The sequence below is a fragment of the Lithobates pipiens genome, unplaced genomic scaffold (assembly GCF_037356315.1).
Source record: "Lithobates pipiens isolate NorthernLeopardFrog02 unplaced genomic scaffold, aLitPip1_a1.2 Scaffold_28, whole genome shotgun sequence".
NCBI lineage: Eukaryota > Metazoa > Chordata > Amphibia > Anura > Ranidae > Lithobates > Lithobates pipiens.
Window position 1 is genome coordinate 50,634,747 of NW_027507789.1, and position 23,195 is coordinate 50,657,941.

General features: G+C 42.8%; 1 protein-coding gene across 1 annotated transcript in view; it reads left to right on the top strand.

Moving 5' to 3' along the window:
• Window positions 1–23,195, top strand: part of LOC143934791 (uncharacterized) — a 154,112-nt gene that overhangs the window by 5,213 nt on the left and 125,704 nt on the right. Inside the window, 2 exon segments of the mRNA XM_077458417.1 lie at window positions 16,262–16,441; window positions 16,609–16,851. Of these exon segments, the coding sequence (XP_077314543.1) occupies window positions 16,262–16,441; window positions 16,609–16,851 (423 nt within the window).

Below are 23,195 nucleotides of genomic sequence, written 5' to 3' on the forward strand. Positions count from 1 at the left end.
TTTACATTTGGGGTTCTGAGTTATGATCTCCATTGATTGAATCGTTGATAGATGGTATTGAGTTTGCATAAAGCTGGAGCCACATAACCTACTGTCCCTGAAGAAGATGTTCACCTATTTATGTTGAACCACGTCAGAATAGATCTCCTCTGTCTTACCCTTGACAATGGATCCTTAGGTTCATTTAGTGGTTTGATTCCATGTTGTTCACTGTATCCCATGTTCTTTGCTTTTATTGATCAACCAATTTTTTACCAATCACTGTCTGTCTATTTGTGTTAATATATCTTGTACTTTTTTGATATATTCAACTGTTCTTGGTCCTTCAAAGTCTCACTCCTGGTCACACAAGGGATTCTTTCACTTTGATGGGAATTCCTCTGACTTCATATTTTTGCTATAGAACAGGAAGTGAAGGGTAATCTTCCCAGTAAGATACAGATGGCAAAACACCCTCCTACTTAATCCAAAATATATTTATATATATATATTTGCCCTTATTGTGACTTAAAGGAGTTGTAAAGGCAGAAGGTTTTTTATCTTAATGCAATGCATTAAGATAAAAAAAAACTTCTGTGTATAGCAGCTTCCCCAGCACCCCCTAATACTTACCTGAGCCCCATCTCTCTCCAGTGATGTCCATGAGTGTCTTCTGCTATCTGGGACTCTCCTTATGATTGGCTGAGACACAGCAGCAGTGCTATTGGCTCTCACAGATGTTAATAAAAGTCAATTAGCCAATCAGGGGAAAGAGGGGGCAGGGCCAGGTCGGGGGTTCATGTCTGAATGGACACACAGAACTGTGACTCGGCTCGGGTACCCCCACAGCAAGCTGCTGGCTGAGGGGGCACTCAACAGGAGGAAGGGGCCAGGAGCAGGGAAGGGGAACCCAAGAAGAGGAGGATCCAGGCTGCTCTATGCAAAACCAATGCACAGAGGAGGTAAGTATAACATGTTTGTTATACGTACAATGGCCATTTGCGCAGGGAAGCCAACCTGCCACACTACAACTGCGGCAGGTAGTCTGTAACTAGTTAAAGAGTTTGTTTGAGTAACACTTTATACCTCAGGGCCCATACACACTGTTCCTTTCTGGGTTGTGTTATTGTAGCATCCTCAGAGATACTGCTCTTCTAAATGTAGTTTTTGGCCTCTCTGTAATGAGGGAGGTATGGCTTGATTAGCCAGGTCTGCTCTGGACTCAGGGTGATCAGCAGGGAGCTCAGAGAGCTATAGATGGGCCAGAGTCCAGTGCCGAAGAGTCTTGGTCCTAGGGGAGACCCAGACTGAGGGCTGCGGCACCCCTGGGAGATTTCCCTTGGACTGCAGCCTTTCTGTGCTGTCCCAGCTACAGTTTGGCTGGGGAACCTCTGTCCTATGCTTCCAGGAGTGCTTTTAGAAAGGCCTACAGATCCAGTACATTGGCAACTGAAGTACTGAAGTTTGCTGAACCTGCACTTGGCTGTCTGGAAATCAGAAACAGTAAGTAGTCTGTTGGATCCATGGAGTTTCCTTAACTCTCTTTGAAGACCTTTAGTTGCTACCCTTTGCATTTAGGACTGAAAATATTTTAGAATTCCTATTCGCTTGCTGCTCAGTTTGCTGGAATATCCCTAGGATCACCCTTACCCCATCCAAAATAAAAAAAAGAAAAGCTACACGGACTGTTTACGGCTTCTGAGAATGCAAAAGTTGTGTGCCTGGCTGTTGCTTGTTTATTAGGCAATGGAACCCGGGATCAAAATGCCAGACCAATCCGGTTTGTGCTCTACATTAGGATGCATTATGTCACATGTTGACGGTCATTGCAACAAAGCAGTCAACACACCAGAATGGACATGCACCATTTTTAGCAAAACGACACACCACAACATATGTGTTTTCCTTAGTGGGGTGCCATTACAAATGGCACACTAACATATTTATGGTGCATTGTGGCAACATTGTTGTTACCACAACACATAGGTGTATAAGGGATTCTCACCAAGCTGGCCAGGGCCCCCACCCTTTTTTACTATAGGGTAGGCACATACCTGTTTTAGGAGAAAGTCCACCAGGTTGTGTCCCTTATGTTCCAGGCCTAAGAAGGCCTACTACTAGCCAGGCTTCAAACCTACATGCTGTAAGCCCTTGTACACACGGTCGGAAATTCCGACTGAAAATATCCGATCGGACGGTGTTGTCAGATAATCCGACGTGTGTGGGCTCCATCGGACTTTTTCCGTCGGAATGTCCGACCAACAAAGTTTGAGAGCCGGATATAAAATTTTCCGACAACATGATCCGATCGGACAAAGTGCCACGTATGCTTAGATCAAATTACGAGACCAAAGCTATTGGCTACTAGCCTGAACGTAGTCCCGTCGTAACGAACGAACGTCATCACCTTCTGAACAATCAGATTTTCCAACAACTTTGTCCGACCGTGTGTATGAAACACCAGTTTTGGACAAAATCCGTCAGGAAAAATCCGACGGATTTTGTTGTCGGAATGTCCGACCATGTGTACAAGGGCTAAGTCAGGGGTAGCCAGTTCCCATACACCTTCTGCTCAGGGCCCCACCCACACCAGATTATAAAGAGTACAGAACTCCACTCATTAGCATCACTCAGGGTATACCTAAAAGGGGAACTAACACTTGCGTATGTGTGTGAATGGGCCCTTAGGTTTTAGGTGAGGAAAGAGTTACATGAAAGTGCCAGCTTTAAAGAAGATTAAAGTACAGTGAAGGAAAAAAGTATTTGATCCCCTGCTGATTTTGTACGTTTGATCACTGACAAAGAACTTATCAGTCTATAATTTTAATGGTAGGTTTACTTTAACAGTAAGAGACAGAAAAACAACAAAAATATCCAGAAAAACGCATTTTGAAAAAGGTATAAATTGATTTTCATTTTAATGAGTGAAATATGTATTTGACCCCTTCGCAAAACATGACCTAGTACTTGGTTGCAAAACTTTTTTGGCAATCACAGAGGTCAGATGTTTCTTGTAGTTGGCCATCAGGTTTGCACACATCTCAGGAGGGATTTTGTTCTACTCCTCTTTGCAGATCCTCTCCAAGTCAATAAGGTTTTGAGGCTGACATTTGGTAACTCAAACCTTCAGCTCCTGCCACATTTATTCTATGAGATTGAGGTCTGGAGACTGGCTAGGCCACTCCAGGGCATTAACCACTTGAGCCCCGGACAATAGCATTTCCCCATTCTTCCTCTCCGTGACACGATTGCGGGTATCCCAGTGGATATCGAGTCCGTGGGACCCACGATCCTACTCACGGAGCTCGTGGCGGGAGTGTACCGCTGGTGGCATGCACGCGATGGCATGGCAGTAGATTCAAAGGGACGTACAGGTAAGCCCATTTGTGCAGCCGTGCCATTCTGTCAACGTATATCTACATGCGGCAGTCGGCAAACGATTAATGTGCTTCTTCTTGAGCCACTCCTTCCCTCTTCTTGATCCACTTTGATGCCTTGGCTGTGTGCTTTGGGTCACTGTCATGCTGGAATACCCATCTATAACCCATTGACCCATTTTCAATGCCCTGGCTGAGGGAAGGAGGTTCTTACTCAAGATTTGATCGTACATGGCAGTGTCCATCGTCCCTATGATGTTGTGAAGTTGTTCTGTCCCCTTAGCAGAACAACACCCCCAAAACATAATATTTCCACCTCCGTGTTTGATGGTGAATGAAGAAGGAAATTGGGAATTTAAATGAGGCTCTTGACATTGTGGGGGGTACATCATGTTTGACAGTGAGGATGGTGTTCTTGGGGTCATAGGCAGCATTCCTCCTCCTCCAAACACGGCAAGTTGAGTTGAAGCCAAAGAGCTCAATTTTGGTCTCATCTGACCATAACGCTTTCACCCAGCTCTCCTCTGAAACATTTAGATGTTCATTAGCAAACTTCAGCCATGCCTGTACATGTGCTTTCTTGAGCAAGGGGAACCTTGCAGGTGTGGCAGGATTTCAGTCCTTCATGGCGTAGTGTGTTACCAATTGTTTTCTTGGTGACTATGGTCCCAGCTGACTTGAGATCATTGACAAGATTCTCTCGGGTAGATCAGGGCTGATTCCTCACCATTCTCATGATCATTGGAACTCCCTCCATGAGGTGATATCTTGCATGGAGCCCCAGACCGAGGGAGGTTGACACTTATTTTGTGTTTCTTCCATTTGCAAATAATCGCACCAACTGTTGTCACCCTCTCACCAAGCTGCTTGGTGATGATCTTGTAGCCCGTGCCAGCCTTGTGTAGGTCTACGATCTTCTCCTTGACATCCACGAACAGCTCTTTAGTCTTGGCCATGGTGGAGAGATTGGAATCTGAATGGTTGATTGCTTCTGTGGACTGGTGTCTTTTATACAGGTAACAAGCAGAGATTAGGAGCACTCCCTTTAAGAGAGTGCTCCTTATCTCAGCTTGTTACCTGTATAGAAGACACCTGGGAGACAGAAATCTTGCTGATTGATAGGGGATCAAATACATATTTCACTCATTAAAATGCAAATCAAATTATAACTTTTTTTGAAAAGCGTTTTTCTGGACATTTCTGTTGTTAATCTCTCTCTCACTGTTAGACCCCTTTCACACCAGGGCGTTTTTGCAGCGTTTTAGCGTTAAAAATAACGCTATTAAAACGCTCATAAAACGCTCTCCATGCATCTCAATGGACCCTTTCACACCAAGGCGTTACGCTGGCTGAGCGTTGAGAAAAGTCCTGCAAGCAGCATCTTTGGAGCAGCTTTTGGGCGTTAAAAAAAGCGCTTCAAAAACGCTCCTCTCCATTGGAATGAATTGAAAGCGCTGTAAAAACGCCCTAAAAACGCCTATAATCCGCCCTGAGCTGTAGAAAAAGTCACATGATCTCAAAAAAAGTAAACATGCAAGTAGAAAGAGAGCATCTACAACAACAGGACTGAAATTGTGGAAAGGTCACAATGATTTCCAAGCCATCAAAGTGCCAAAGAAATCGTAGAAAAATGTAGATTTGAAGTAAAACAAGACACTGCATGTACTTTATATAAACTGCTTGTTTTTACATGATCTCACAAACAAAAGATAAACATGCAAACAAAAAGATAGCATCCACAGCAACAGGACTAGCTGTGGGGAGGTAACATGATCTCACTGAAGCGTAGGATGCTGGTAAATCAGGAAATCCTGTTTGTAGAGGTGGATAGGAGCTAAGAGAAGATGGAGGTTGAAAGAGACCAGGGATTTGGGACCAGTGGGAGTGGGATTATGGTTCTAGATTTGGGTTTTGGGACCAGTGGGAGTGGGATTATGGTTCTAGATTTGGGTTTTGGGACCAGTGGGAGTGGGATTATGGTTGGAGATTTGGGAGCAGTGGGAGCGGGATTAGGATATAGATACTTACGTTCCAATGCTCATTCGAGTATAGTTTCGGAATTTGTCTGGGTGCACTCTTAGGTGCTCATATAGCAACACAAATTGCCCGATAGAGCTGTGTGTTTGTAGGATGGGATGAACCCAATACCGACGTTGCTGCCTCTGTTGGTGGATATTTTCCCAATACAGTAGCACAAACATCAAGAACAGCTCCATGAACTCCATCTTCTTTCTGTATCCTCTGTCACCTCACAAGATCCCAGGAAGTAAACAGGAAGTGATGTAGGGAGGTGAGGTGGCTCTTTGACGCCCAACGCTTGTAAAACGCTTGTAAAACGCTGTAAAAACGCCCACAGCGTTGCGGTAATTTTAACGCTAGCGCCCCAAAAACGCTGTAAAAACGCTGTAAAAACGCTCTAATAACGCTGTAAAAATAGCGGCGTTTTACCGCTGACGCTATGGGCGGTGTGGTGTGAAAGTGCTCTTAAAATAAACCTACCATTAAAATCATAGACTGAGCATTTCTTTGTCAGTGGGAAAACATACAAAATCAGCAGGGGATCAAATACTTTTCCTGCTCACTGTATATCCAAAATTTAATTTTCATTTTTAAGTTTTGGATAAAGTAGGTAAACGTTAGAACCTCTGTTAGGTGGTTTTTTTTGCTGTCTGTATCCCAGCAAGGGAGATTCATCCTCTGTATCTGTCCTGGTGGTGACCATCGTCACCAGGAAGGAAATTTATTAAAAAAAAAAAACATTGTTATCAGGTACGGAGAAGTATTCTAATGGGGACCCCTGCTTCAGTGATCACAGTCTAAGGCCTGATTTACATTTATGCATTTATAGTGCTTTTTGCATTTTGCAGATTTGCACTACAGTCCATTTAACATTGTTTCCTATGGAACACGTTCTGTAGTGCAAATCTGCAAAATGCAAAAAGCACAAAAATGCATAGGTGTGAATCCAGCCTAAGAGACACATCCGATTGATTCGCAGAGAAAGGAAGTGTAGGAGAATATCCCAAATGGAAAATTGACAGGATTTAACCAGTTCTGACCGGCGCACGGCGATGTACGTCGGCAGAATGGCACGGGCAGGCATATTGGCGTACAGGTACGTCCATTTCTATATGCCGTCCTGCCATCGTGTGCTCGCCGCCAGCGGCGGGCTCGCGTGCTGATCGGGACCCCCGTGAGTCTGGTCGCAGGTCACGCGGACTCGATCGCCACGGGGATACCCGCAATCGCCTCACGGGGAGGCTGAACGGGGAGATGTCGTTGTAAACAGCATCCCCCTGTTCTGCCTAGCAACAAGTGATGCTGATCTCTGCTCCATGTGATTGGAGCAGAGATCAGTGTTCACTAACACAAATCCCAGCCCCCCAAAGTTAGTAAAACACCCCTAGGAACACTTAACCCGTTCACTGCCAGTTTCATTTACACAGGAATCAGTGCATTTGTATAGCAGTGATTGCTGTATAAATTACAATGGTCCCAAAAATGTGTCAAAAATGTCCGATGTGTCCGCCATAATGTCGCAGTCACAATAAAAATCGTTGATCGCCGCCATTACTAGTAAAAAAAAATATTAATAAAAATGCTATAAAATTATCCCCTATTTTGTAAACGCTATAACTTTTGCGCAAACCAATCAATCGCTTATTGCAATTTTTTTTTTACCAGAAATATGTAGAAGAATACGTACCGGCCTAAACTAAGGGGAAAAAACTATTTTTTGGGGATATTTATTATAACAAAAAGTAAAAAAGAATGCGTTTTTTTTTTTAATTGTCGCTCTATTTTTGTTTATAGCGCAAAAAATAAAAACCGCAGGGGTATGGGTGATCAAATACCACCAAAACAAAGCTCTATTTGTGGGAAAAAAAAGGACGTCAATTTTGTTTGGGAGCCACGTCGCACGACTGTGCAATTGTCAGTTAAATCAACGCAGTACCGAATCGCAAAAAGTGGTCTGGTCTTAAGCCAGCAAAATGGTCCGGTCTGAAAGTGGTTAAGCATCATGGTATATTAAGGTACTTTTTTTTATTTCCTTCAGGGCCAGTTCACACCAGATGCAGTTCCGTGCAGTTCCGTTTTTTCTGCACCAGAAACTGACCAGAAACTGACTGCATGGTGTGAACTAGAGCCATTGGAATACATGGAAAACACTGTGCATGCATTTTTAGTGCATAAAAAAAGCACATGGAACTGAACGGAACTGCGTCTGGTGTGAACTAGCACTAAAAATTAACAGCTCCAGGTTCTTGCAGGCGAAAAACAAACATACTAAAACATTAGACATAATTTCCAATTGTATTTAAAACTAATTTCAAATTATTTTAAATTAATTTCAGTACTAATTGTTGTTTTGGCTCTGAAATTTTATATACATGTATATCATTCTGTTCACTTTTTGGAGACAAATGACTCAGCCAGCTTTGTGGTTAATCTTGTGAAGCAATAAATGCCAAGAATAAGAATCTGGTTTCGCTACGTATTGTCCGATGTTGCAATGTTCACTGCTGTGTTACTTCTAAAGAATCAGGTCAATTAAGGTTTTGTTCTCACCTATGCAGGTACGATATTGCATGTTTCGTTTAGGGCAGCTCATTCATTTCAGTAGGCTGCCCTACATGTGAAATTTGCAACAAATTCACAAAAAAAATTAAAAAAGTAAAGCATTTGCAACATTTTTCTTGCTTTATATATATTTTCTGCAGGGGTATCCACTCAGTAACTGATGTGTCTACCTCTGCCCCCAGCGCTCATATATGTGGTCAAATTATTCCCACTTGGGGTTAAATCTCAATATTTAGCTGCTGTTATAAAAACAACCATATCATATACATCAAAATGTGATCAACCTGGAAACCCAAAAACGATCACTAACAGCGCTTATACTGCTTACCAGTGAAACCATCAATCACCTGTTCAAATCATGCAGTACCTTTAGATCAAATGCATTATACAAGAGCTTGTAACCACTAACATAGAAACAAATCATATATATGGGATGTGAACACACACTGTCCCACGTTAATCAGTCCAGCACCACAAAACAGAGTCCTTCACATTCGTTTTTTATATATCATTAGAATGTGTATCCTGCGCTCTATCTTCCAATGTGTCTGGATGTGCGTGGGTGGAGTCCTACACCTTCACCAAACTTTTCACATCCGTGAATATGCACTCAGATGGCCGCTTACCAGACACTAGTCCCTTTTGAGCCTATGTCCGCTGTGCGGAATCCCTCTGTGTGGTTCTGTGTGCTCCGTTAGATTCCCACTCATTGGTTGCGGACATGGAAAAGATTCAAGGGGTCTGATATAGTGTAGTATCTTTTATTAATAATCAAAATACCCTACCCCCCTTACATAATATGCTTACATTAAAACCATTTATAAAAGCCTGTAAAATTGGGGTGTCAGTTGTGCCATACAAGCGCCTCACCAGTGGGCTGCAGCTCTCGTCCGTCGCAGCCCCCGTGTAGAGACCGGGGTCCTTGTCGGCTCTTACTCCCCTTCACTGCTCGCGTGACCACGCCTGACGCGTTTCGTGATTACGTCTTCAGAGGGCGTGGTCACGTGACATACGTAGCAGTCTTTTGTACTATGCTCATTGTAGGCGAGGGGCGTCGCTAACCTAACGACTTCGCTCGTCCCTCCCATCGAATCCAGTGGCTGTCAGCAGAGGTAGACCTTTCGGTCTTCTCTCCTATCACTCAGTTTCCGGTTCAAATGTCACCGGAAGGTAGTACCTCCACCGCTGCATTTGGTGGTAAACAATCCATCCATCCCGCACTGCTGCTTATATAGTCTCTGCAGTCTCTGCAGGATAGGTGGTATCTAGCTTCACAAGATTAATTACATTTATCATGCATACATTATTATAATCGACATAATGCTTATACATACATAATATGTTTTAAAATAACTTATATAAAACCAGCAAAACATCCATATTTCACTACTCTTTACGCAATATTTGTTTTTCAATGAAAATATAAAGGCAGAATGTAAATAAAAAAAGTAGAATATAAAATAAAAAAAGTTTAAAAGACCAGCAGAGTATTAAACTACTGGATCATTAATATTACTATATTATTTAAAAGTATTAGAGATAAAATGCTTATTTTTATATTTATACCAATCATATGATGGAGGGCCCGTTATACTAAATAATCTCCTAAATGCAAAAAAATACAAATTTGTTGCTGTAATGTAAAAGAAAACAAAAATATATATATGTATATATATATGAAGTATCCCTCCTATCATTTTGACCTATTAGTGCTCACATTTACTATATTCTCGGGGGTTTATTGGTCAAATCCAAGGTTTCTTAGATTGTTACGTTATTTCTATCATTATGGTGGTAATAACTAGATGTACGGAGCTCTTCCTATTTATTAATGGAGTTGAAAGGGCATTTAATTTATTCTAATAGTTACTGATATGGCAATTTACATCAAGTTCAATATTGAGGCCCTTAGGGCTGAGCGTGTCCGTGAGGAAAATCCATTCAGTTTCACGGCGAGAGATCTCCCTCACCATGTTGGAGCCTCTCCAATTTGGATGTATTTTATCTATCCCCCAGAATTTAAGACCCTTGGGGTCTCTCATGTGTTTATTCCTGAAATGTAATGATACACTATGTTCTTTGTATCCTATGCTAATGTTATAAATATGTTCCGTGACTCTTGTGGAGAGCATGCGTTTCGTGCGACCTATGTACATGAGGCCGCACGGACACTCAAGTGCATAGACTACATGAGTAGATCTACAGGTGATACACTCTTTGATTGGAAATGTTCAATTGTTAGCCGTGGAAGTAAATTGAGTCAATGCTCTTAAATGGGTGGTAACATGTCTACACGCTTTGCATCTCCTGCAAGCGTGGAATCCTGTTTGCTCCCAGAACATTTTTAATCTTTTGGGTGGGTCAAGTACTTTTTTGACCACCTGGTCACCAAAGGTGGCATTTTTTCTATATATGAAAGGGGGCTTTTCCGGTAGGATTTGACCTATTATTCTATCCAACTGGAGAATATGCCAGTGTCTAGTAATAATGGCCTCTACATCTTTGTATTGTTTGTGGTAATTGGAAATGAAACCTCACTCATAGGTGGTATTGTTTTGTTTAATTTTTGATTGTAAGTATTCATCCTGAGTCTTTTGGCCTATATCCACAATTAATTTGTCCAGTGTTTGAGACTTGTATCCCTTCTCCACAAACTGCAGTTTGAGTGAATTCGCCTGCCTGATGTAGTCTTCATCCACAGTACAATTGCGTCTAAACCTAGTGAACTGGCCTTTAGGAATATTGGTCAGCCACCTAGGGTGATGTCCGCTCCGTACAGGTATGAAGCTATTTCTGTCGGTGTCCTTAAAGTATGTTTTAGTACGTAAGTGATTACCTTCTTTAATTACCTCAACATCCAAGTACTGTATTTGTAGTGGATTCAAATTATACTCCAGTTTGATGTTACTCTTATTACTATTTAGATGTTCCATAAATTGCTTAAGAGTTGTTTCTGTGCCTTCGCAAACAAAGAATACATCATCTATATATCGACTGTAAAAAGTCAATTCCCTGCGTCTATTAGAAAAGATCCAGTTATCCTCCAGTTATCCTCCAGTTATGATATTTTCTTGCTTTATAGCTGTATTAGAAGAAAGTCCTACTCAAAACTTTTGATAGCAGCTGGGCACGCAGTAAATACAATGCAACCCTTGTACATCCTGTTGCTATGGCTGAAACAATTAACCACTTGATGACCACCATTATGTCACTGGACTTTTGAGTGGTATAGTTCGTTTTTTTTTTAGCCGGTGGTTAGCTTTCTTGTAAAAGCAATCCTAGCGGCTAATTAGTTGCTGGATTTGTTTTACAAGCAGGGAGAGGAAACGTGCCCCACCACCTTCTTCGGCTCTCTCAGACTCTACCATCCCACTGGGGGAACCCGAGAGTACAGACAGCAGTTCCACCGGCTTAACATGGAGCTGATCGGAGACCAGAATAGCTTTGATTATTTCTATGGTCTAAGAAACTGTAAGGGATGAGTGATCTGATCACTTCTGGTTTTGTGGATGTAAATAAACCCTTAGGGCCATGTGATCCAGTTACAGTGTGCTTTAAAAAGTAATACATGCACTACTTTGGTGTGGTGCAGTCCACCAAACCGCATAGAACTACATGTAAATCACACAAGAACACACCGTTGCCTCCTGTACAATTCATGTGCAGGCATGGTGTGAACCAGCCCTCAGTGGTTTGAAAAAGCATCAGAACATATTGAACTTGGTATGATCCAAAGCTTTTAAAGAGGAAGTAAACCCTGATGAGTTTACTTCCTCTTTCATTCCCTGCAAAGGCAAAGCATAATGGACTACTATGCATCGCATAGTACTCCATTATGTGTCACTTACCTGACACAGGAGCCAGCGATGTCACCGCTGTCCCCTGTAGTCCAGCGCATCCATCTTTTCGGTGGGTTCTCGCAGCTCCGCCGCTGTCATTCGGCGAAGCCGCGATGACGTCACTCCCGCGCATGCGCACAGGAGCCGACACGTGCGGCAGCTCCGTTGTTGGAAATGCCGCGCTCAGTGCGCCTGCGCGCAGCTGTCTACGGCGCATGCGCCATAGACAGCGGTGCCTGTCTTCGGGCAAATATCTCCTAAACCGTATAGGTTTAGGAGATATTTCTTGGACCTACAGGTAAGCCTTAATCTAGGCTTACCTGTAGGTCAAACCAAACTGCCCTTTTAAAGACAAGTGGGCTAGTGGTGATGCATACTGGCGTGGACACCTTACATGTTACAGATAAAATACAATCCTTCTTCAGATATTTTTTTTTATGTCAAATGGGTACGAGAATTAAAATTGTACAAACAAATATAGTTACATAGTAGGTGAGGTCAAAAAAAGACACAAGTCCATCAAGTCCAACCTATGTGTGTGATTATATGTTAGTATTACATTGTATATCCCTGTATGTTGTGATTGTTCAGGTGCTTCTCTAATAGTTTCTTGAAACTATCGATGCCCCCCGCTGAGACCACCGCCTGTGGAAGGGAATTCCACATCTTTGACGCTCTTACAGAAAATGCCGCATGTGTCTAAACAAGAGGTGATGGGAATGGTGGTGGATCCCTCAAGCCTAAATTAAGCAAGATCTGACCTCAGAGTGGAAAAAAGAGGATTATGGGGACATGGCAACAACTGCTTCACTGCAAGGACCCCTAGAATTGGGGCATGGAGCTCCTGCTACTGATGGGCTTATTAATGAGGGTGCAGAGATTGTTGTATACTCAACTTTAAAATACCTATGTGAGCACTTAGACATCCACCATGCACCTCCTCGGCCCTAGGAGGTACATGGTGGATTTCTCTATCCCGCTTGAAGGAGCCACCACCATTCCCATCACCTCTTGTTTAGACACATGCTGCAATTGTATATGCGATTTCAATTCTCGTACCCATTTGACATAAAAAAACGAAGAAGGTCTGTATTTTGTCCGTAACCTGTAAGGTTTCCACACCAGTATGCATCACCACTAGCCCGCATGTCTTTCAAGCGGAGGTCCACCCTAAAGTGGACCTTCCGCTCATCGGAACCCTCCCCCCCTCCGGCGCCACAATTGGCACCTTTCAGGGGGGAGGGGGGTGCAGATACCTGTACAGTACAGGTATCTGCACCCACTTCCAGGATAGCTCTCTGCGGAAAGGGGCGTAGATTACACCCCTTTCCGCAAGTGCCCCTGCTGGGAAACACACAGATCCCAGAGGCAGCGGGGAACGTCCTTATTGCGCAGCGCGACTCGCGCATGCGCAGTAGGGAACCGGGAAATGAAGCAGAAAGGCTACATTTCCTGATTCCTATACCCAAGATGGCGGCGGCAGCACCCGCGAGACGATCTAGAGATCGGCTTCGGGTGGCGACATCGCGGGCGCGCTGGACAGGTAAGTGTCACTATTTTACAAGTCAGCAGCTGCAGTATTTGTAGCTGCTGGCTTTTAAAAAAAAAAAAAAAAAGCGGAGTCCCGGCGGACTCCCGCTTTAAAAGGGCAGTTTGGTTCACATACAGTTGCGACATTTGGGTACTATGTATCTTGTTTTTACATGATGTCATTATTGTTCTTATATTTACCATTAGGGGTTTACCGTGCCTTGTGCACCAGGTTTTTGTCTTCGTTTAACTGCTAATTATATGTCTCACAAACAGTTTCCTAGGTTGATGAAAAAAAAAGTCTAATGCCTGGAGTGCAAAAGCTTTAAATATACAATATACAAAATTAAAGTGGTTGTAAAGTTAATTATTTTTTTTAAATAACAAACATGTTATACTTACCTCCACTGTGCAGCTCATTTTGCACAGAGTGGCCCCGAACCTGCTCTTCTGGGGTCCCTCGGCGGCTGCATTAAGGTGAAAAAATATTTACCTTTACAAGCCCTTTAAGCTATATAACCGTTTTATAATTTTAGTTAGAATTATTGGGAAATTGCAAGTTGTTTCTTTGATTTATCGTGTAGTTCTGTTTTTTTTTTTTTTTTTTAGACTACAGGTGTCATAGTTATTACTTCTATGCAAAGCAAGAGGTTCCCTTAAATGTCTCCTTCATTTGTGTATCACACACTCCACATCTCAGACACTGCAGCTCACAGTGAGAGTGTATCAGCAGCAGAGGTTGTCAATCCAAAAAGTGTGCAGGACTAGGTGTGGCTAGGCGCTGATTGACATACCTGTGAATTACCAGTGACAATTTTGATACCCACGCAATGAGGCCTAATGGTGTAAATTTGCTGTCCCCTCAAAATAACTCAACACACAACCATTATTGTAAACCGCTGACAACAAAAGTGGGTACAAAATGTCCAAATTGGGCCCAAAGTGTCAATATTTTGTGTGGCCACCATTATTTTCCAGCACTGCCCCTAACCCTCTTGGGCATGGAGTTCACCAGAGCTTGCCACTGGAGTCCTCTTCCATTCCTACATGAGGACACCACGGAGCTGGTGGATGTTAGAGACCTTGCACTCCTCCACCTTTCGTTTGAGGATGCCCCACAGATGCTCAATAGAGTTTAGGTCTGGAGACATGCTTGGCCAGTCCATCACCTCTACCCTCAGATTCTTTAGCAAGGCAGTGGTCATCTTGGAGGTCTGTTTGGGGTCGTTATCATGTTGGAATACTGCCCTATGGCCCAGTCTCCGAAAGTAGGGAATCATGCTCTGCTTCAGAATGTCACAGTACATGCTGGCATTCATGGTTCCTTCAATGAACTGTAGCTCCTCAGTGCTGGAAGCACTCATGCAACCCTAGACCATGACACTCCCACCACCATGCTTAACTGTAGGCAAGATACACTTGTCTTTGTACTCCTCACCTGGTTGCCGCCACACACGCTTGTCACCATCTGAACCAAATAAGTTTATCTTGTTCTCATCAGACCACAGGACATGGTTCCAGTAATCAATATCCTTAGTCTGCTTATCTTCAGCAAACTGTTTGCAGGCTTTTTTGTGCATCATTTTTAGAAGAGGCTTCCTTCTGGGACAACAGCCATGCAGACCAATTTGATGCAGTGTGCAGCGTATGGTCTGATCACTGACAGGCTGACCCTCCACCCCTTCAACCTCTGCATCAATGCTGGCAGCACCCATACGTCTATTTCCCAAAGACAACCTCTGGATATGATGCTGAGCATGTGCACTCACTTTCTTTGGTCAACCATGGGGAGGTCTGTTCTGAGTGGAACCTGTCCTGTTAAACCGCTGTATGGTCTTGGCCATCGTGCTGCAGCTCAGTTTCAGGGTCTTGGCAATCTTCTTATAGCCTAGGCCATCTTTATGTAGAGCAACAATTCTTTTCTTCAGATCCCCAGAGAGTTCTTTGCCATGAGGTGCTATATTGAACTTCTAGTGACCAATATAAGAGAGTGAGAGCGATAACACCAAATTTAACACACCTGTTCCCCATTCACACCTGAGACCTTGTAACACTAACGAGTCCCATGACAACGGGGAGGGAAAATGGCTAATTGGACCCAATTTGGACATTTTCACTTAGGGGTGTACTCCCTTTTGTTGCCAGCAGTTTAGACATTATATGCTGTGTGTTGAATTATTTTGAGGGGACAGCAAATTTACACTGTTATACAAGCTGTACACTCACTACTTTACATTGTAGTAAAGTGTAATTTCTTCAGTGTTGTCACATGAAATGATATAATCAAATATTTACAAAAATGTTAGGGGTGTACTCACTTTTGTGAGATACTGTATATAATACACACATATACACACATGCACATACATACAGAGATTTTTAAGGGTAAAAGTTTGTCACCATTCCATGAGCGGGTGCAATTTTGAAGCGTGAAATGTTGAGTATGAATTTACTCTGCGTAACATTATCTTTCACAATATAAAACAAATTGGCCTAACTTTACTGTTGTCTTATTTTTTTTTTCAAAAAAGTGTATTTTTGCCAAAAAATGTGCGCTTGTAAGACCGCTGCGCAAATACGGTGTGACAGAAAGTACCGCCATTTTATTCTCTAGGGTGTTAGGAAAAAAATGTATAATGTTTGGGGGTTCTAAGTAATTTTCTAGCAAAAAAAAAACTGTTTTTAACTTGTAAACAACACATCTTAAAAAGAGGCTCGGTCCTCAAGTGGTTAGAGAGCAATAGCACACAGATGCAAAGATTTAAAAAAATAAGTGAACACGGTAATGTATTTTAAAAAATGGCAGTTGGAAATAACATACATGCTTTAGAAAAGTAGATGTTCTGTTAGGATTCAAATTGACTTTAGCTTTTTTTTCAGGATAAGATTGTCTATGAACCCTGTAAACACATTAGTATCAGACATTCTAAGTACGTTTATGTTTTCTTCTCCTAGTACTGGATGTGGCCTATACAGACTTTCAATGCAAGAAAAACAACACCTTGCACCATACAATAGAATTTAGTGACAGGCGTCTTATCCTTCGCAGAGGACAGCCGTTTTCATTAGTCTTACACTTCAAAACAAAAGGATTTGAAGAAGGAAAAGACAAAATTCTCTGCATTGCTGAGACAGGTAAGCGATTTCCCTCAAAGAAGCCATGAAGGTTCAGTAAAGTAAACAATAACATCCTATAGCAAATAAAAATGTATTATTACACCTTGACTAATACCGAGCTTTAACAATAAATCTTCTCTTTGATCCACCCTTCTTTGTATACTTTTACTGTTTTGTGTTATTAGGACCGTGGCCTGACCAGCCTTCTGGAACAAAAGTCATATTCCCCATAACAAAGGCATTAAACAGAAGAGCCTGGAGTGCAGCTCTGGAGTCCAATGGATCCGATTCAGTGGTAATCGTCATCATGCCGTCACCCAATGCTATTATTGGACAATACACTTTAAAGGTTCAGCTTTCCAAGGGCGGTAAAGCTGCGGTTTATCAGCTAGGGACGTTTGGGCTGCTGTTCAACCCCTGGTGTGCAGGTATGTCAAAAGCATTTCAAGGAAACTGTTTTGTTTGTTTGTTTTTTTACATAATTTTACTTTCCTTATTGTAATAGAATGTATAAACAACTGACTCCATCTTAGATTCTCTTCCATTTTACATAAAGTAGAAGTGAACTTTTCGTGTGTGTGTGTGTTTTGCCACAATCAGCTTAGAAGTTTGCATACCACACCCTGGCCTATGAGATACTGTGGTTAAGCTGAATTTGTGTCAGCAAGTCATCAGCTATTTCTTCTTATCTAGTCAAGCAGCTTAAGGGCTCCTTCAGACGGACGTGGCCGTGTATGGAGGCCGGTCTGCTCAGCGGGGGATCGCTCCATCGATCCCCGCTGAGCAGGGAGATGACAGGTCCATCTCTGTGCAGGGACGGACCTGTCAGAGCGCCGCTCTCCCCTATGGGGGATCGGATGACGACGGACCGTAGAGTTCGTGGTCACCTGATCAGATCCTCAGACGGATGGAAAAGTAGGTTTTTCCTCCGTCACTATTTTTCGGATCGAATCGGGTCGGATGTCAGCGGACATGTCACCATCTATAGAGTGTCCATTCCGGTCTGCCTAAAAAACTGACAGGCCGACCTGAACGGACAGTTCGTGTGAAAGAGGCCTAACTCTTGATAAGAAAGTACAGAGTGTAAAGTTTGAATAACCCTTATGCTGCGTACACACGACCGGACTTTCCGTCAGAAAAGGTCTGACGTGCTTCCTGGCGCTCTTTCGACTGAGTTACGATGGACTTCAAAACAAACGGACTTGCCCACACACGAACGGACTAAAGTCCATTAGAAAGTCCGTTCGTTTTGAACGTGATGACATACGACGGGACTAGAAAAGGAAGTTCAATGGCCAGTAGCCAATTGCTGCCCTTCCGTCGTATTTGGTCCATCGGACCAGCATATAGACTAACGATTTTCCCGATAGGAATTGAGTCTGTCGGACAGATTTGAAACATGTTCTATTTCTAGGTCTGTCTGAATTTTTTTAAAGAAAAATGATCGAACTATCCCACACATGATCGGACTATCCGATGGAATGATTCCGTCTGACCTATTCTCCCGGAAAGTCCGGTCGTGTGTACGCGGCATTAGGCATGTATTTTTACTGGTATATATACTACCGTTGTATTCAATAAAGTCAGAGATCTTATGAACACACTCCAGCTTGTTTCCTGTGTCTCATGTGGTCTCTCACGGATCCGAGGATCCCGGTGGTCTGCCTGAATTAACCAAGAATGGTTGTCCAGAACCAGAATTCCTTTCACTTATGTATTAAAATATAATATTTAGAATTTTCTGTATTTCTTTTTAATCACGTTAAAAAAAATGCATATTGATATTGCATATTTACCACTTGCAGAGAGCAGGAGGAAAATGCTATACAAGCACACAAGCTTGCTGCAAGTTCTTTTTGCAGATGCTGTGCTGGAAACAGCTAAATGATTTAGAGGAGGGGCACATCCTCTACCATGTGCCTAGGAGAGATGGAAGTGGCTAAATCGGGGCTATTTCACACTATCGACCAGGGCGGCAGGTAAAAACAGCTGGCTGAACCATGGTTTTACACCCACCCACCCACCAAAATTCTAACATTACATCCTGACAGTGTTGTACACATGTCATGGGCACAATGCCTTGCTTTGAAGCTGAGGCATTTCAAACTAGAGCTACAGAGTTTGACAAGTAGCACTGCCTGCTAAATTCACCTATTGAGATCAACAGGCCCATAGAGATCAATAGGGCTGCACTGCAACGTGCGTCAAATGTTTGGCTTGATGTTGCAGAGTGTTCTTGCAATGTAAAATTGGCATTTGTTAATTAAAAAAACTGTAAAAAGACATAAATAAACAGGCATCAGAAGGAGGGCATAGCATCTCCAAAGCCTGCCAGCAGTCTCTATACCACCCTCTGAAAAACGATCCATGGTCTGCAAGCATTACTACCTGTCTCAAAGAGTCCTTAGTCAGTTTAACCACTTCTGGACCGCCCACCTTCCTAATACGTTGGCTATTTGAAGAGGAATATCGTTGTTATGGCAGCAGCTAGCTGCCATAACCCCGGTATCCTCTTCTTTAGTGAGCAGGCCGGTTTAAGATAAAAGTGGAGTCTGCAGCGGATTCACCGTAAGATCACTTTTATCGGCGGGGGAAGAGGGCTCCCCCCTCCTGCCACACTCCAGTGCCCTCCGCCACTTACCGGAGCCGTCGGCAGTGATGGAGGCGATCAGATCCTTTTTGGAAGATGGCCCCCACCCGTATCTCCATATCATTGCAGGGCAGAAGTGATGTTTTTTTTATTATTGCATTCTAGTGTAAATATGAGATCTGAGGTCTTTTTGACCCCAGAGCTCATATTTAAGAGGACCTGTCATGCTTTTTTTGTATTACAAGGGAGCAATTTTGAAGTGTGACATGTTGGGTATCAATTTACTCGGCGAAACACAATATAAAAAAAATTGGGCTAACTCTATTGTTGTCTTATTTTTTAATTTAAAAAAGTGTATTTTTTCCAAAAAAAGTGTGATTGTAAGACCGCTGTGCAAATACGGTGTGGCAACGACCGCCATTTTTTTCTAAGTAATTTTCTAGCAAGTTTTTAACTTGTAAACAAGAAATCTCAGAAAGAGTCTCGGTCCTTAAGTGGTTAAGCAGATGGCCAAAAAGCACCCAGTCATTTAGAGAGTTAGTGTGCCAATATAAAGACAGCAGAAGCATGTTGATTCAGTGCCTCTGTCAAACTAATGTCAGGAGAAACAATGGATAAAAGACAACTGTTGTTCTGTATGAGCCTAATTATAACAATGATTTAATTACTGATTAGAGCAACTACACCTATTGAACTAACAACCACACAGCAATAGCTGTGAAAAACCTCCAGAACATTCTAAACAAAGGGTCAGGTCCCAAGTCTTGAGCCTTTAGGAGGGTCAGACTGTGATAAATGGTAGTAGAAAATACCCCGACATTGGTGGGTGTAAACAACCTACCCCGCTTGGTGGCGAGTGGTTGTTAAAAAAAAAAGGTGCCAGGGTTGGTGGTCAGTGAGAGTAGAAAAATGCCACATTCATGGTGTCAATCGGAGGAATAGTGCCCCATTATTTCTATCAATGGGAAGAATCATTATTCCCCATTGTTGGCATCAGTGGGAATAATAGTGCCCCATCATTGGTGTCAGTGGGAGGAATGGTGTCCTATCGTTGGTGTCATTGGGAGGAGTAGTGCCCCGTCATTGGTGTCAGTGGGAGGAATGGTGTCCTATCATTGGTGTTAGTGGAAGGAATAGGGCCCCATCATTGGTGTCAGTGGGAGGATAAGTGCCCCATCATTGGTGTCATTGGTGGGAGTAGTGCCCCATAATTGGTGTCAGTGGGAGGAATAATGCCCATCATTGGTGTCCGGGGGAGGAACAGTGCCCCATCATTGGTGTCAGTAGGAGGAATAGTGCCCCATCATTGGTGTCAGTGGGAGGAATAGTGCCCCATCATTGGTGTCAGTGGGAGGAATGGTGCCCCATCATTGGTGTCAGGGGGAGGAATAGTGCCCCATGATTGGTGTCAGTGGGAGGAATGGTGCCCCATCATTGGTGTCAGGGGGAGGAATGGTGCCCCATCATTGGTTTCAGGGGGAGGAATAGTGCCCCATGATTGGTGTCAGTGGGAGGAATGGTGCCCCATCATTGGTGTCAGGGGGAGGAATGGTGCCCCATCATTGGTGTCAGGGGGAAGAATGGTGCCCCATCATTGGTGTCAGGGGGAGGAATGGTGCCCCATCATTGGTGTCAGTGGGAGGAATGGTGCTCCATCATTGGTGTCAGGGGGAAGAATGGTGCCCCATCATTGGTGTCAGGGGGAGGAATGGTGCGCCATCATTGGTGTCAATGGGAGGAATAGTGCCCCATCATTGGTGTCAGGGGGAGGAATGGTGCCCCATCATTGGTGTCAGGGGGAGGAATGGTGCGCCATCATTGGTGTCAATGGGAGGAATGGTGCCCCATCATTGGTGTCAGTGGGAGGAATAGTGCCCCATCATTGGTGTCAGGGGGTGGAATAGTGCCCCATAATTGGTGTTAGTGGAAGTAATAATGCCCCAAAGACCATTTAAAGGCCAGTTTGGGCTCTATGAGTATAAAACATTTGGGAAAAAGTGCAGTTTGAGGACATCAAACTCTTGCCAAGTGCTTACCGGCTATCCACACATGATTTTAGGTGTGGTTGCTCATACAGTCTCTTTAGGTTTTTACCTTACAGAGTATCATAACAGATTCATTAAAAATTTATGAAAAGGTGCAGTGATCATAACAACCAATCAAAATTTATTTGGCATGCAATTATTAAAATCTGTGCCTGGGGTCATATATGACATAGGTGTGCACAGCCTATTGCATTAGGGTGTGCACCCCAAAGCTCAAACACATATGCATGTGTATATATATGGACAATGTCAATACAGCAGTGGACGGTGTCAGTAGTTTATATTATTTTATCTTTTAAATAATTACATTTTCTTTAGGAGCCCCGTTAGGGGGCTTTAGTGAAATATCAAGGGTCTAAACAGGGGGGAATCTGAAACACACACGGTGATTAGGGTATGTCCAGGCACACCTGGCACACCCTGTGCGCACGCCTATGATGTATGGACCATATTTTATGCTGTATGTATATAAAGGTTTTTGGTAATGCTTACATGTGTACAATGGAGAGTGCAAATATACATTATACCCTGTTACCCCGAAAATAAGCCCTACCCTGAAAATAAGACCTACAAGGACTTTAACTAGGGCTTATTTGGGGGAGGTAGGGCTTATATTGCAGCCATCACCGACAATCCCGCTAGGTCTTATTTTCGGGGAAACAGGGTAAAAGTGCAAGAGCCACTTGTATGCTAGCAACTGAAGACTTTTTGAGAATCTACTTGTGTCTGGGAAACAAGGCCATTTACTCTGCACACATGGAAACGTTGCTGAAACATTACATACAGCGTGTAGAGCACTTTTTTGCTTGATGTTGCTCCATCTTCTGCCAGCCAAATCCTGCTTACTAGTTGATGGTGCATGTACTCTAAAGCCTCATACACACGATTGGACTTTGTACAAACTTTCCTGTGGATTTTTGTACAAAGGGCGTTGGCTAAGAACTAGTATTGCATACACACGGCAGGACTTTTTCAGCCAACTTTCACCAAATCATGTGGTTTTTCTGCTCTTTACCGCCACCTTTGATTAACTTCTGTATTGTTGTCTGATCTTTTGCATTGGTTCTGAGTATGCGTGCTTGTACTTTGTACAAAAGTCCGATGGTTTTCTGTACACATGATCGGACTTTGCTCCATCGGACTTTTGTTGCCAGAAAGTTTGTCCGTTTGCACAGCCAACAAAAGTCCGATGAAAATCAAAAAAGTTTGTCCGATGGAGCGTACACACAGTCGGATGTTGCTCCAAAACAGCTAATTTGCATGTTTGTTGTCAAAAAGTCCGATCGTGTGTATGGGCCTTAAGTATGTGTGCATACTGTGTGCATGTACACTAATGGTGGCCATACATGCTTCGATAAATGATCGATTTCCTTTCCGATCTCTCCTGATACATATCTGGGGTAAAAAAAAAAAAACATTTGATCGATTTATATATTGCAATACCAGCGCTACAATCACAATAATACACTAACCAACAATAGTGTCATATAAATACAATTATACATAGGTGTTAATAAATTGGCGAAAATACACTAGAATTCCAAAAATAGTCCTCATGTCCACACATAAAACGGTTCAGTCCACAAAGCATCCATAGCAAAGTGAAATTTGTTCTTCCCATCACTATTTCACTACAGTGCAGCAAATATATTCAATGGACTCTCAACAGTTATTTAGACTCTTCAATATTACGGGTCATATCAGGCAAGATGCAATATATAAAAAGGCCACCAGGTGTCTTTCTCCCCCCCGCAAGTCAGCTCTTTAACCACTTACAGACCGGACCATTTTGCTGTCTTAAGACCAGACCACTTTTTGCGATTCGGCACTGCCTCGCTTTAACTGACAATTGCGCGGTCGTGTGACGTGGCTCCCACACAAAATTGACGTCCTTTTTTTTCCACAAATAAAGCTTTCTTTTGGTGGTATTTGATCACCCCTGCGGTTTTTATTTTTTGCGCTATAAACAAAAATAGAGTGACAATTTTGAAAAAAAAACATTATTTTTTACTTTTTGTTATAATAAATATCCCCCAAAAATATATATAAAAAATTTTTCCCCTCAGTTTAGGCCGATACGTATTCTTCTACATATTTTTGGTAAATAAAATCGCAATAAGCGATTATTGATAGGTTT